The sequence below is a fragment of the Alosa pseudoharengus genome, unplaced genomic scaffold (genome assembly GCF_046254945.1).
Source record: "Alosa pseudoharengus isolate Yale_2024_CS ecotype anadromous, Long Island Sound unplaced genomic scaffold, YU_APseudo_1.1 YU_APseudo_1.1_scf_2, whole genome shotgun sequence".
Lineage (NCBI taxonomy): Eukaryota > Metazoa > Chordata > Actinopteri > Clupeiformes > Clupeidae > Alosa > Alosa pseudoharengus.
The window spans coordinates 55600406-55616245 of record NW_027468663.1 but is presented as its reverse complement, the minus strand read 5'-3'; the positions used below and the strand labels follow the sequence as shown (position 1 = coordinate 55616245).

The 15840-nt window shown below is 40.7% G+C and overlaps 1 protein-coding gene across 1 annotated transcript; it reads left to right on the top strand.

Annotated features, from left to right (window-relative positions):
- The first annotated feature begins 663 nt into the window (after nt 1–663).
- Nucleotides 664–15612, top strand: LOC143133592 (calpain-1 catalytic subunit-like). The gene is made up of 19 exons (XM_076293340.1): nt 664–900; nt 1102–1171; nt 1337–1455; nt 4595–4728; nt 4817–5066; nt 5185–5270; nt 6169–6243; nt 6333–6487; nt 6564–6727; nt 6843–6854; nt 6998–7203; nt 7544–7607; nt 7689–7746; nt 7991–8046; nt 13411–13479; nt 13570–13648; nt 14242–14358; nt 15174–15226; nt 15523–15612. The coding sequence occupies exons 1-19, from the start codon at nt 664–666 to the stop codon at nt 15547–15549; spliced, it is 2031 nt and encodes a 676-aa protein (XP_076149455.1). The 3' UTR covers nt 15550–15612.
- The last annotated feature ends 228 nt before the right edge of the window (nt 15613–15840 follow it).

Sequence of the window (15840 nt, the reverse complement as noted above, 5' to 3'; positions counted from 1 at the left end):
CAATAGACATTTCAAAGGACCCTTCACACCCAGGTGTTGACAGCACTTTCAAATCTCGTTGTACCTTTGCAAAAAGTGTCAATGACAATAAAGACTATCTACTATCTACTATAATTATTTTGTAGTTGACCTTGGTAATAGAATAATTAGGCACAACACATGTTTTAACCATTTGTTCACTTTACAGTAATCTACTATGTCTTGGTTTAAATTAGTATTTTACCTGGTTGCACCACCTGACGATCCTCAATGTCACGACACTGAACCACACACTGCTATCTACTGGACAAAGACCAGGGACAAAGCACAGTAGGCCAATATACTTCAGACGACAGAAAGTGCTTCTGTGTAGAATTGACCCTTGTACCTTGCCCCACCCAATAAAAAGCATTGGAAATCATTGTGTACTCACCGCACCAATCATCGTGAGTAAACCTTTGTAAAACACCAGACATGCCCTCTGCCTTTCTTACTCCTAAATTAGTTGCATAAACCTCCACCACTTACTGACAGGTAAGCGCAGTGCATGTTAATGGTATATTGTAGTCATTTGACTAGATTTTGATAATTGGGTTAAATAAACTACTCAGGTTTACAATTGCAGTTTTGTGTGCGTTGTTGTTCTTCATATCTTTCCAGAGACACGCTTCCCCATCTGCCAGAATGCCTCCTCCTGGTGTGTGTCTGAATATTATGAAGGAACGGCATGAGAAAGAGGGCAGAGGATCTGTCACCAACCCTGACAAGTTCCTGGACCAGGACTTTGAAGAGCTACATCAATACTTTCTCAAGAATGGATTTAGGTTCTTAGATAAAATGTTTCCTCCGGAATGTAGTTCCATTGGAGATGGACTTCTCCAACCAAATGACCTGGCAAGAATTGTGTGGCAAAGACCAAGTGTATGTGAAACAGATTTCAGACAGCACACACACTCATCACTGGTGCAACACTGATTATACTAGATTGCTTTTTGAGAAAATTCAGTTATGGTAAAAGAATTAGTCAGGTAGTTGGCTATTGTATATTACAGACAATAACAAACCTAGTCTAAACCAAGCCTTGTGTTGATCTTGCTGCTTTGTTTGTTATTGTTGAGACAGACAATGGTTAAAGATCCTTGTTTTATTCTCGGAGGAGTGTCCAGGTTTGACATCAAGCAAGGTGTTCTTGGTAAGTACTTGTGTGAAATACAGTAGATGCAAACAGATGAACACAGCACATACTGTATGCACTATATTATATTAGGTACAGAGAATTATGAGCACATGTTGCTGTTCAAAGCTTGCAACCTCCATGGATAAGAAATGCTTCCCTCTTCCCCGTTATTGTCTGTAGGGAACTGCTGGTTTCTTGCCGCTATTGGAGCGCTGACATTTCAAGAAGACGTTAAAAAACTAATTATACCAGAGGAACAATCCTTCCAAAAGGACTATGCAGGGATTTTTCACTTCAGGGTATGATGTTGAATAAAGCAGAGACATTACAGAGACATATTACAACACTGTCAAATATATACCGTAGACTGTGAAATACACAGTGCTGTATAAAACACAAACAGTTGATACAGTTAAAAAACAAAATTATTCATACCCCTGGCAAATATTGATTTAATGTTGATTTTCTCTTGAGCAATATGTTTGTTCTGACTAAAGATGACACTGCCACATGGCTAAAGGTTGTAAGACAAAGTAGAAGCATGGAATCCAAAAAGAAGCGTTTTTATCTTTTTTAAAACAAATTATGGAAAAAAATGTCCAAAACTATTCATACCCTTTTTAAATAATCAGTGGAAACATCTTTATTTGCATTCACAGCTCTCAAAATGGTTCTTAAATAATAACTACGGAGCCTCTCAGTGTCTCCACAAAGATTCTAGATCGCACCTTTTTAGCAGCAATCCGGGTTTTGAGACAGAAACGGTTATTTGCCATCACTTTGGCCTTGTGCTAACTTTTTTGATGAATTGAGGTCTGGACTCTGGCTGACCCATTCTAAAATGTTGATAATGTTCTCTGTTAACCATTTGTTGCCTTTTTTGGCTGTATGTTTTGGATCATTGTATGGTTAATACAACCCCAAAACAGAAAAAGTTGGGACGTTGTGTAAAATGTGAATAAAAACAGAATGTAATAATCTGCAAATCTCTTAAACTCATATTTAGTTGCAAAAAGGACACAGACAACATATCAAATGTTTCAAATGTTTCAAAAAAAGTTGGGACGAGGGTAACAAAATGCTGGAAAACAATGATAAAGAAAACAAAAGGAAGAATGTTTCACAACTAATTAGGGTAACTGGCAACACGATTGGGTATGAAAAAGAGCATCCCAGAGAGGCAGGGTCTCTTAGAAGTAAAGATGTAAGGGTATTCATCACTCTGTGTAAACCTGTGTGCACAAATGATGCTGCATGTTGAGGAATTAATGCTTCTTAACATGAAATTGTGACGTATTTACATCATCTACACAGGACATAATATTATTAAAACATTCAGAGAATCCAGAGAAATCTTTGCAAACAGGCGAAATAGCTGAAAAACAAATTGGATGGCTGTGGTCTTTTGGACCTCAGATGGCATTGCATCAACACCAGACCTGTTTCCAGACCTGACATTGTATGGGCTCAGGAAAAAAACTCTGATAACCATTGTCTATGTGTCCAGTTTGATACTCAATTCAAAAACTGCAGCCAAAATTGTAACAGCTAAAATTGTGTTGAGACATGATATAGAAAATACCACCCTCTTATCTGGGCCTGAGCTTGTTTAAAATGGACTAAGGTAACATGGAAAAAGGTCCTGTGGTTAGACCAAACAAAGTTTGCCATTCTTTTTGGAAATCATGGACTCATCTGGGCTAAAGAGGAGAGGGCCTATCCAAATATCCAACATATCCAACTTGTTTTAGTGCTCAGTTCGAAACCCAACATCTATGACAGTGTGGAGGAGCATTAATGCCTACAGCATGGGCATCTTGCACATTTGGCAAAGCACAATCAATTCTGAATGATGTATACAGGTTTTGAGCAACATATACTGCCATCCAGGCAATGTCTTTTCCAGGGATGACCTTGAATATTTCAGGAAAACAATGCCAAAATGAATTCTGCACATATTTAAATAGTATTTCTCCACAGAGGAAGAGTCCAGGTGCTAAGATGGCCTGTCTGCAGTGCAGATTTGTCAAATTAGGTGCATAATGGAATGAAAAAGCATGACTAAGGCATGAAAAGCATGACTAAGAATACCCCATACTGTTGAGCAACTGAAATCCTATATCGGGGAGTAATGGGAAAACATTTCATTATCAAAACTGTAGCAAATGGTCTCCTCAGTTCCTAAACATTTACAGAATTGTGTTAAATGAAGAGGTGAAGCAGCACAGTGGTAAACTTGCTCCCGTCCCAACTTTTTTTGAAACATGTTGCTGGCATCAAATAGCCTGGCTAGCGCCACAACTTCTCAATGAGACGTGGTCTGGAAACCAAACGTTCATTTTCTCGTATTTGAAAAAAATGCCCAGATCCGTTTATTGGGTGCCACGGATGTCTATCAAATGCGTCTGTGCATAGCTCATCATCGTCTTGCTTTCCCCCTTGTTCTGTGATTGGTCCCCTATCTCAGGCGAAAATTTGCTCCATGGTCTCCAGGCTGCCTTAGCAGCGTGAATCAAATCGCGCGCAAGGCAGCATGGGAACACCCAGGCTAGGCATCAAATTCAAATTTTACATATACTTTCCATGAAATAGTCCAAATTTTCATTTTCAACATTTGATATGTTGTCTATCTCCTTTTTGCTGCTAAATATGGGTTTACGAGACTTGTATATTATGACATTCTGTTTTGCATTTGCATTTTACACAACGCCCCAACTTTTTCTGTTTTGGGGTTGTAGTTTAATGGGTGGATGAGTGAATGGTTTGAAGAAGATGGATGGATAGAAAGTTGGATGGAATGTGCCTTATATCCTTGTAGAATGGAGAGACAGAGAGAGTTGGCCTAGTTGAACAGCTGGCAGTTGAGACAGGTGCAAATCAGTTTAATTAGCCCATTGTGATGTCATAGTGCCAATGCAAAGTCTATGGGTTAAAATAAGCTTGTTTTTTGATATCTCAAAAAGTATAAAGTTTAGAAAAATGAAAAGTGTCCTTTTCAGGTTTGAACAAAGTTTCTATGTTAAACAGTTGAAGCTGAATTAGACAGAAATTTGGTGGGAAGAAGAAGAAAAAGACTTTGGATAACAAAACATTGCATTTTCATGCACTGTAAATATGCGGTCTAGAATCATTGTGGAAACATGGAGAGGCTTGGTAGGTATTATAAGAACCATTTTGAGAGTTGTGATGGCAAATACAAGCACATGTTTTCATGGATTATTTAAAAAGGTTATGACTAATTTTGGACACACCATTTTTCATAAAAATGTTAAAGATGAAAAAGCTTCTTTTTCTGATTCCATGTTTCTACCACATTGTCTTGCAACCTTTTGGCATGTGGTAGTGTCATTTTCAGTCAGAACAAACATATTTTACTTATTAAGGAGTGTCTTCATTTTTTCTGTGTAGCAGCATTTTTGAAGTTTTATTCTTTTTCAGTTCTGGAGATTTGGGAAGTGGGTTGATGTGGTGATTGACGACAAGCTTCCAACAATTGGTGGGAGACTGATATTTGTACACTCTAAACACCCCAATGAGTTTTGGGCTGCGCTGATGGAGAAGGCCTATGCTAAGTATGTGGTCCAGCTGCCTTTACGATGCTCGTTGTTGTGTTTACGAGAGTCCATTAAAGCCATGTGTCCTGCATTGTCCCTCCTGTAGGGTTTGTGGCTCCTATGCTGACATGAACTTTGGCAACGTGTCTGAGGCCCTGATGGACTTCACAGGCGGCATTCACATGACATACAAGCTGGACGAAGCCCCCCCTGACCTCTGGGACATTATGTTGAGAGCCGCCCAGTCCAAATCCCTCATGGGCTGTGGCACTCCAGCAGGGGTCAGTCGGAAAAACACTGTTTTGCCTAATGGGATTGTGGAGGGCCATGCATACACAGTTACAGGAGTTATACAGGTAATGTTAGTGTGTTTGTGTGTGTGTGTATGCACACATATTTGTCTGTGAGTATTTGTGAATGCTATTGTATTTGTGAACATGAATCTGGTTTTCTGCATTTGTTTGCTCCTTGAAGGTCATGAGTAATAATCGCCCTGTTAGACTGATCAGGTTGTTCAATCCGTGGGGCGAAGGGGAGTGGAGGGGTGACTGGAGTGATAAGTATGTCTTCTTGTTTAATGGCAGCAATGTGGTTATTCTAAGCAACATTACTGACTGTGTGTATTTATGGTTGCCTGTAGTTCATATCAGTTGCACAACAACAACAATACACTTACAATAACAACAATTTTTCATTCCCTTGGATAGTCATTATTCCATTTCAGCCCACACCACTATGCCCTTGGATAGTCATTATTCCATTTCAGCCCACACCACTATGCCATCACTTCAACTGGTATTTGTAAATCAATATTTGTTAAGACTTTACTTGACAGGTGAGTTCATAACACATTCATAGCAGCTGTCAAACTGCACATAAAGCATTCATGACTTGTTTCATGAGACATGACTCATCATTCATACCAAACCTTTCATGAATGTGGAAGACAGAACGACGAGAGCTTGTCAAAATAAAAGTCCAAAGTCGCAAAGCAGCATTGCCGTTTTTGGTCCAAACCTCTTACCTGATCACGTCACATCTGAGTATTTGTTTTATGATGTAACCTTTGCAGATGTTCCGTGGTACACATTTTTGATATTTTTGATATACTGTATTTTTTTACCGTATTTTCTTTATCATTATTTGCAGGCATGAACTTTCGGGCCCCTGGGCCCAGATGTATTAAGGGCCCCCCACTAATTGTCGTATATGTGGGAGGGGGATATTTGGGGGACCTCCCCCAGATTTTTTTTTATTTGTTTGATGTGATTTCCTGTATTCTGGTGGATTTTGGGGATGGCCAATACTACATTCAATCAGATTCCTAGCCTACATCCTGATTTGTTGATATTGAGGCAATGATTCCATGCAAAGGCTTGGGCTTCAGGACCCCCTGACCTCTTGGGCCCCTGGGCCTGGGCCCGGTAGGCCCGTGCAGTAATCCATCCCTGTTTGCAGGTCATCCAAATGGCAAACTGTCAGTCCAGAGGACCGTACAACTTGCCTCTCCATCCGTGACGACGGTGAATTTTGGTATCAAAATCAAGTTCTTTCTCCATTGCTCTGCCATGTTGAGTTATATTATACTGTTACACAAGATGCTTGTTCATTTTCCTCTTCAGGATGTCAATGGAGGATTTCTGCCAGAGCTATTCTGACATGGACATATGCTCCACGAGCCTTGCTTTCCTTGATGCATCCACAGACTGGACATACATGTTTCACGAGGGACGATGGGTCTCCTGGACCACTGCTGGTGGCTGTCTGAATAACCGAGGTGCATTCTGTTTACATAAGAACATTGAATTTAACAGGATAGAATGCATTCTAAGTGTTTTCTAATGGTCTCTCAGGGAGTTTTTGGATAAACCCTCAGTATCACATCAAGTTGGAACCCCTGAAGGGTGAATGTGCTAATGACAACGAAAAGAACCTACTCGTGTCCCTCATGCAGAAGTCTGACAAAAGGAACAGGCGCCTTGACTCCAACTTCAGTATTGGCTTCGCGATTTTCAGTGTGCGTTGACGTTTCTCTTTGACACAACTCTTGTGCTGTACCTGACAGTTTTATTTTTACAAAGTGCTCGAGATCTCTGTTGATTTTCTAATTGTTCCTTTCGGTCTTTCAACAGGTGCCACCTGAGGTAGATACACAATATCTATATGTCTGCTTTTATGTCTGTCTGTCTGTATCTCTACCTCAGAAGGTGTCCTTGGGAGGAGGGGTTTGGGGGGGTGGGGTTGGGGATTATTATCATTTTTATTTGACAATGCCATTTTGCTTCAGTACTATGGAAGAGAGGGGAAGTTCCCTGCAGAGTTCTTCAAGAAGAACCCTGTAGCTTCAACCAAACAATTCATAAAAGCTCGAGAGGTTGTTGAGTTCTTCAGATTGGTTCCGGGCGAGTATATTATTGTCCCGTCCACTTTCAACCCAAATGAGACGGCTTCCTTCATCCTGTCCATATTCTCCAAGACAGACAGCCATCTTGAGTAAGTACTCTACTGCATCTGTGATTTTGATGTTTATAAATTATATTACTGACATTTGATCCACATTGAATTCTGTTCATTCATTATGGCCTACTTTCAGTGAAAATTCCATTGACAGTTGGACGATTACAAAGGTAAACTAAGATATACTATCATATATCCACTTTTGTTTTGATACACAAAGGTAAACTAAGATATACTAATCATATATCAGCTTTTGTTTTGATATACAAAGGTAAACTAAGATACTAATCATATCAGTTTTTGTTTTGATAATGGATACTGCTCATATCCCATTTTGACCAAACATTTGTTATCACCTGCTTGTACTTCAGCCCAGTCTAACTGACCAACTAAATGACAACAACTCCAAGGTTACCTTATTCAAGAAGTTCACTGACCAGGTAATTTACTGAAAATTATAAACTCGTTAAAAGTTCAATGTTTCATATTGAATACTGAGTATCGCTATTCACTGTCATAAGTATGAAGAAGTCGATGCAGAGCAGCTACAGAGGCTTCTGAATGAGAATCTTCTTCAAGGTGAGATCTCATTTCACATGCACACACACACACACACACGCCTTGTACCAACAGCTGTTGTTCTTGCAGCATCTGATCCAATAGACAACATATTCACTAGCCTGTTTAAAGTGGATTCTGTCAGTGTTTTTGCACACAAAGCAACAGAGGAGTTCCGTAAGCAATACTGCTTGCTCTAACGTTAGTGTTGGTTTCATTTGGTCTAACACAAATTCTCTGTCTTGGTCTTTATCTGTACTTTCAGGCAACTCCTCAGGCTTTGGCCTGGATACCTGTTGCAGTATGGTTGCCTTGATGGATGTATCCTGGCTTTTATTGTCCTTCCCAGACAAATCATAGAAATCACTTAGAAAAGAGTAATAATGATAATTGAATATTGAATTGATAATTGTATCGACATAAGAATGACATGACACTGTCATGACACATGAAACCTAACCCTATAATAATAATAATAATAAGCTTTATTTGTATAGCACCTTTCATACACAGAATGCAGCTCAAAGTGCTTTACATTTGAAGCATGTAACAAAATAATAGTCAGTCAGTCATTATCAATCACATTTCTTCATTGCTGGGGCCGTTTATGATCCACTCAGCAACATATCAAAAATATAGAAAATGACATGTCATAAGACTGGCAGCCTTAACCCTCTTACCCCCCACAAGCACGCCATATGGCAACTGTGGCAAGGAAAAACTCCCATATTCCAGGAAGAAACCTTGAGCAGAACCTGACTTAATAGGGGGAGCCCATCTGCTTCTGGCTGGCTGCGCCCTCCAATAGCAGCAGATGTAGAATAATCTGAAAAAGTAGTCTACAGGATAAGACGAGTTAACTAAAAGCTTTCCTGTACAGGTATGTTTTCAGATCTTTTTTAAAAATATTTACTGAACTCGCCTGCTTGATGTACAGAGGCAGGGTGTTCCATAGTTTGGGGGCATAATGGATAAAAGCAGCTTCTCCACTTTGTTTGTGGAGCACTTTGGGTACGATTAAAAGATTAGAATTGGATGATCTAAGTTTCCTTTGTGGTTGATAAGATATTAAAAGCTCAGAGATATATGAAGGTGCTGTGCCATTCAGAGCTTTGTAAGTAATTAACATAACCTTAAAATCAATTCTATAGGAAATAGGGAGCCAGTGCAGTTCAGCCAACACAGGGGTGATGTGTTCTCTCTTCTTAGTCTTAGTTAAAAGTCTAGCCGCAGAGTTCTGTATGAGTGCCAATTTCTTTAGATGTTTTTTGGGAAGACCAGTGAAAAGTGCATTGCAGTAGTCTAACCTGCTAGTGATAAAGGCGTGAATTAGTTTTTCTGCATCTTGTTGAGTTAAAAAGGGCCGCACTTTGGCAATGTTTCTCAAGTGGAAATAGGCTGTTTGAGTAACTTTACTGATATGGGGCTTAAAACTTAACTCTGCATCTAAGATGACACCGAGGCTTGTTACTTTTGGTTTGACCTGGTGTGCCAAGTTCCCCAGATTACTAAGAACAATATCTCGCTTTAGTTTTGGTCCCACCAAAAGTACCTCTGTTTTGTCATCATTTAGTTTCAGAAAATGTTTGCTCATCCACTGATTAATGGAGGTTAGGCATGCAGTGAGGGAGCAAAGGCCATCTGGGTTAGTTGGCTCCACAGAAATATACAATTGGGTATCATCTGCGTAGCTATGGAAGTTTACATTATGCTGACTTATGACATTTCCCAATGGAAGCATATATAGGGAAAATAGCAGGGGACCAAGGCAGCTCCCCTGGGCCACACCAAAAGGCAAGTCATGTTTTTCAGATACATGATCTCCTAGACTGATATAAAAATCTCTGCCAGTAATGTAGGTTTGAAACCAGTTTAGAGCATTATCAGAGAGACCCACCCACTTCGCAAGGCGGTGAATTAGGATGCTATGATCAATGGTGTCAAATGCCGCACTCAAATCCAGAAGAATAAGGATTGAGACTTTGTTTGAGTCAGTAGCCAGTCTGAGATCATTGACTATTTTTACTAGAGCCGTTTCTGTGCTGTGATTTGATCTAAAACCTGATTGGAATTTTTCAAGGATACTGTTTTCGTTGAGGAAGGTATTTAACTGATTACAAACAACTTTTTCAAGTACTTTGCTCAGGAACGGTAGATTTGATATAGGCCTGTAGTTGCTCAGATTGGTATGGTCAAGATTTGACTTTTTAAGTAAAGGTTTCACAACAGCGGTTTTAAAAGCAGTTGGAAATATACCTGTTTCTAATGAGGTATTTATTACCTTGAGAATAAAGGGAGCTAAGCTATCATATAGTTTTTTGAGGAATCTAGTAGGGATTGGATCTAAAACACATGTTGAGGAGCCGGTTTGAGTTATAATTTTACCAAGCTCAGATTGAGTAATAGTGCTAAAGGACCTTAATTTTGGGGGGCTGTTTTTGGGTGTACTATCAAACATATTACTTGTATTACCAATAGCCTCCCTTATAGAAATTACTTTGTTTTCGAAGAAGTCTGCAAATTCTTCGCATCTTAGAGAGGATGCCTGACTGAGTGTATCAAAAGGTGTTTGATGCAATAGCCTATCAATGGTAGAGAACAACACCCTAGAGTTTCCACTGTTTTCAGCAATTACCTTAGAGAAGTGGTTCCTTCTCTCATTCCGAATAGCTCTATTATAATTTGCTATTTTTTCTTTTAGAATGGCACGGTGAACCTGTAACTTAGTTTTTCTCCATGTTCTCTCAGCTTTTCTACATGATCTTTTTAGATCATGGATATTTTCGTTCATCCAAGGTGTCAGTTTGCTACAGGGCCTTTTTTTAGTCTTTAAGGGTGCCACTCTATCAAGCATAGCGCCTAATTCATGATTGAGAGCCTCTACCATTTGATCAATGGGATGATGTAAAATATCTAAATTTATGGAGTCTATAAGAGCTATGAACTGCTGTTCTGCTCTAATGTCCAAGAGTCGCGATTTGATTGCAATTTCGGGATGAATTTTTGGAGTATGTAGTACTATATTAAAAGATACACAATAATGATCAGACATATTTATATCATTTACTGATAAGTCTGTGACTTCTATCCCTCTAGAAATGACTAGATCGAGGGTGTTGCCAAGGTTGTGGGTGGGTCCTGTAACATGCTGCTTTAGCTCTAAACTGTCCAACACATTAAGGAACTTACTGGCTTTAGCATCAGTTGTCTTATTGACATGAATATTAAAGTCGCCATTTACAATTATCCGATCATAGCTAGTGATGATGAGCGACATAAGTTCAGAAAACTGGTCGAGAAAGCCAGCCCATAGTTTAGGAGGGCGGTATAAGGTTAATAGAAGTACAGCTGGGTCAGCCTTCAGAGTGAGGGCAATGTACTCAAAGGAAGCGAATTCACCAAAGTTGACTCTAGTGCAACTATATTTGTTTGAGAGAATGGAGGCAATTCCACCACCTCGTTTGCCTTGTCTAATTGAGTGGAAGAAATTATAATTTGGGGGACAAGTTTCAACAAGAACAGCTTCGCTGTCTGAAGTCAGCCAGGTTTCAACAAGAAACAGAAAATCCAATTGTTTTTCACTAATAAAATCATTGATTGCAAAGGTTTTGGTAGTAAGTGCACCTATATTCAGTAAACCCATGTTAGCTGAAAATGCCTCTGGCTTTTGAGGAATATGCTGAGGTATGGAAAGAATATTTGTTAGGTTTCTAGTTTTAAATTTGTCTTTTCTTTTTACTATACGTTTGGTAGAAATCAACGTTGGAATAGAACTATAAGCATAAGTCATGCTATTGCATGAAGCAGCTTGATCTATGGTAGTAGTATTGTATGTTACCCTGCAGAAAACATTCTCAGACCCATCCACATGTATAATGCCATTCGAATCAATACCTGGGGGGCGTGAATCTGTAATATTTTCTACAGAATGTCAATGCCTCAGTGTGGACGCTATGTTGTCAGAGAGTAGCCTGGCTCCATGTTGGTTTGGGTGGAGACCATCACGCTTCAGCATACTGGGCCTCTCCCAGAACAAGCCCCAGTTGTTGACATAGGGGATGCTTAGGGAAGCGCAGTAGCGTTTGAGCCAGGTGTGGAGATCGAACAGTCTGGACCATCTCTCAGCACCTTTTCTGTAGGTAGGGAGAGGCCCAGAGATGACAAAGCGTTTTTCTGTGCCCATCAGGGTGGTGATGAGAGTTTTGTAGTTTTCCTGCAGTGCTACTGACTGCTTATCTCTGATGTCGTTTGTGCCCACGTGTACGATGATGTTGTTGACCTTGGTGTGGCAGGCCAGGATGCTTGGGAGTTTCTGCTGGATGTCAAGGACCTTGGCACCAGGGAAGCAGTAGACCTTGGAGGGACCGCTACATGATGGGGGAATGCAGAGGTCTCTAACCATGGAACTGCCGATGACCAGGGTGGAGGTTGATGAGGTCCGGGGAGGTGGGGGTCGGGGGGGCGCCGACTTTGAGGAGGGACCAGGATGGTTGTCTCGGGGCAGGAGGGGCTCCTCATCCTCGGTCAGAATGGCGTAGCGGTTTTCCAGTCGTATAGGTTGGGCTGGGCCTGAGTGCCGTCCGGACCGTCTGCCGTGCTTGTGATGCTTGCTTCTACGCCATGGCTCAGGCTGATGTGGAGTGGAGCTGGCCAGCAGAGCAGGCTTGGTTCTCAGCAGAGGCCGGGGAGAGGCAACAGGGACAGAAGTTGCATTAGTGCATGGCATGGTTAAAGTATTGGAGGACAGAGTGAAATCAGGGCATCTGGCATTAGTGTGTGTAAGAGAGGTAACGTTACTTACGGAGAGAATGGTGTCGAGGAACTGTTCATCCTTCTCAATCTGATGGAGGGTCGCTATTCTGGCTTCGAGTTCCACTATCTTTTCGCTGAGAAGGACGCAGGAGTCGCAGCCTGGTGCACAGCTGAGGGGAGGCATCGTGTCGCGGCGAGGGCTCGTCGGTGTCAACTTTCTTTTAAACGTTTGTTTGCTAGTTGGCTAGCAACAGCGATATCGTGCAGTTCCTTGATAACTCGAACACAGGTAGCGGGTGAGTAATCTGAGATTACTCACTTTTATATTGAGTCACTAGTTTTGAGAGACGTTAGAAGGAATTTGATGCTTTCTTCTTCCAGATAGCGTTTCCTTGGCCCGGTATTATTTGCAGCCCTTGATGCTGGCTTAATCGTTTCACGTTAACGTTTGACAGAAAAGTTTGGCGATCAAGGTTATAGAGTCCGATAATCCAAAGCCTCGAGCAACAACAGTTTATGGAACAGTTTGTTCACGAGATATAATCGGTAGCCAGTAAATCCGTAGAAAGTAGATAGTAACAAGGAGATTTTAAGATAGATAAGTTTGGAAGTTTAGGTAGTTACATACGGAGCACGCCGACCGGACCGGAACCGGAACCTAATCCTAACCTCTAACCCTAATCCTATAACCCCAACCCTAACTCTAAACCTAACCCTAATCCTAACCCTAACTTGTTATGACAAAAACAGAATGTCACTTAATAACAGAGGCGTTATGTCATAAACGTTTATGACCTCTTTATGACACATTCATGACAGTGTCATATCACTCTTATGTCGACACTGTCAAGTAAAGTGTAACCGAATAATTCTATTTCATCACATAATGAGGTATTGATGTGGTATCAGAAATTTTCCTTAATGCACTTGAAGCTCTCTGTCACGGGCCACCTTAATCGCCATGAATTCCTTCGACTGTGGGACCGAGTGGTCACATACAGGGTGAATGATCCTCTCTGTTCACTGTAGTCTTGAAATACCAAGCCTTTTGAGTACACTGTTTTATAAAGGAAACTCAACTGTCGTTGATAGGAAATCTTTTACCGCACTGACATTTCAAGGACCGGCGACTTGTCCCTTAGTGAACTGAGGAATGCTATGATTGCCGCAGGTATGAAAAAAAAACAACTTTATGAACTTTACATTTGGCTCGGTCTGTGTTGGGAGAGCTGTCATTAGTGTGTGTCTCTGTCTGCAGGTGCGCAGATTAGCGATAGCATGCTGAACCTCATGTCTGTGTGCAGGTGCGCAGATTAGCGATAGCATGCTGAACCTCATGTCTGTGTGCAGGTGCGCAGATTAGCGATAGCATGCTGAACCTCATGTCTGTGTGCAGGTGCGCAGATTAGCGATAGCATGCTGAACCTCATGTCTGTGTGCAGGTGCGCAGATTAGCGATAGCATGCTGAACCTCATGTCTGTCTGCAGGTGCGCAGATTAGCGATAGCATGCTGAACCTCATGTCTGTGTGCAGGTGCGCAGATTAGCGATAGCATGCTGAACCTCATGTCTGTGTGCAGGTGCGCAGATTAGCGATAGCATGCTGAACCTCATGTCTGTCTGCAGGTGCGCAGATTAGCGATAGCATGCTGAACCTCATGTCTGTCTGCAGGTGCGCAGATTAGCGATAGCATGCTGAACCTCATGTCTGTCTGCAGGTGCGCAGATTAGCGATAGCATGCTGAACCTCATGTCTGTGTGCAGGTGCGCAGATTAGCGATAGCATGCTGAACCTCATGGCTTTGCGCTACGGTGGCTCAAAAGGAAACTTAACGCTGGAGAGCTTTGTGTCCCTCATCCTGCGCTTGGAGTGCATGTCCAGTAAGCACCAGCATGCCGTCCATCTCATCTATCCCATAATGACTTTCACACAGACAATTTTAAAAAAAGACTTACTGGATGGAGCCTTAGGTGTATGCTTCAAGAAAACATGAATTATTAAGATAAAGGATTTGAGATGGCATGTTGTTGGCAGCAAAAACCATGTTATGCTTCATGATAAATAAGCTACTTTTCTCAGTTTTTAAAGGAAAATTCTGGTATTTAGCACTTTAAGTCCCTTTTCTGGTTTGTTTTGGATGAACTAGAGTGGTGGACACCGGAATTTGGACAATTGGTCCCGTCTCGACTTTTCTGACTCGTTTTGAACCGCCTTTGACTACCCAGAGTGGCTGCCAACAGGCATACTGTAGGCTACTCAAACATGTCCTAAAACAATCCTAAACGTTCGTTTTCAAAACTGTGCAACTCACCGAGTGGTTCAAAACTAGTCAGAAAGGTCGAGACAGGACCAATCGTCAAATTTTCGGTGTCCACCACTCTAGTTCATCCCAAACAAACCAGAAAAGGGACTCAAAGTGCTAAATACCGGAATTTTCCTTTAAGTCAAATCAAGAAAACTTTACTTTTCCTGTGAGGGAACGTCATTTGTTGTTAGGCACAAGCATAGATAGACACCAGCATTCCACATTCTAAAAGCAAGATAAATAATTATCTTACTATTGATGGGATATTCACTAAAAACCATCCAAAAACGAACTGTTATCAAGTGATGTTAATAACTTTGTTATGTTGTCTGTTTTGTGAGAACACTGCTGTTGTTTAAACTGCCTTCTATTTAATCTATTTTACCACAGAGGTCTTCAGAAAGCTGTCAGATGGGAATGGAGTCTATCTGCAAGAGTATGAGGTGACTATCATTTGGCTTTAGTCCTTATTCACATTCCACTTTCATCTTAATTAGGCTTAATTGAAGAACATATTACAGAAAGAAATATTTGAAGTTCAACTTTTAACATTGCTTTGTAAAATCTACACAAGCCAAATTCACATCTGTATGTTTGAAAAAGATTGAAAGTTTGAAGTGAAGTTTTTTTTTCTTTACATATGAAACACAGCAGCCAAAAATATTGATGACATTTGACTTTTTCCAAGTGTGGTGGAAATGATGATGCTTATATTTAATGTTTTTTTTTTCTTTTGCAGTGGATGCATCTTACCATGTATTCCTAACTTAGAAGTTGTGACGACAACAATGTGGCGCTCTATAAGTTTCAGAAATACTCTACATGCTATTTGTATTTAGGCTTCTGAGAAAACCTGTGCTGATGTAAACTTGAGTATTAAAGAAGCTGAAGCTGAAGCACTATTTTGAAACTCTTGCCCTTTTATGCTTTTGTTTAGGCTACTTTTAATCTTTGCTTTTGTTTATGTAAAGCACATTCAATTACCCCTGTATATGAAATGTTTATAAATAAACTTGCACTGCCTTGAAAACAAGGATACCCTTCCCTGTGCTCTTAT

Coding starts and splice junctions, on each gene's coding strand:
- LOC143133592 (XM_076293340.1), top strand. CDS start 664: ATGCCTCCTCCTGGTGTGTGTCTGAATATTATGAAGGAACGGCATGAG. Junction 901..1,101: donor TTGTGTGGCAAAGACCAAGT/GTATGTGAAACA, acceptor TTGTTGAGACAG/ACAATGGTTAAAGATCCTTG. Junction 5,271..6,168: donor AGGGGTGACTGGAGTGATAA/GTATGTCTTCTT, acceptor CCCTGTTTGCAG/GTCATCCAAATGGCAAACTG.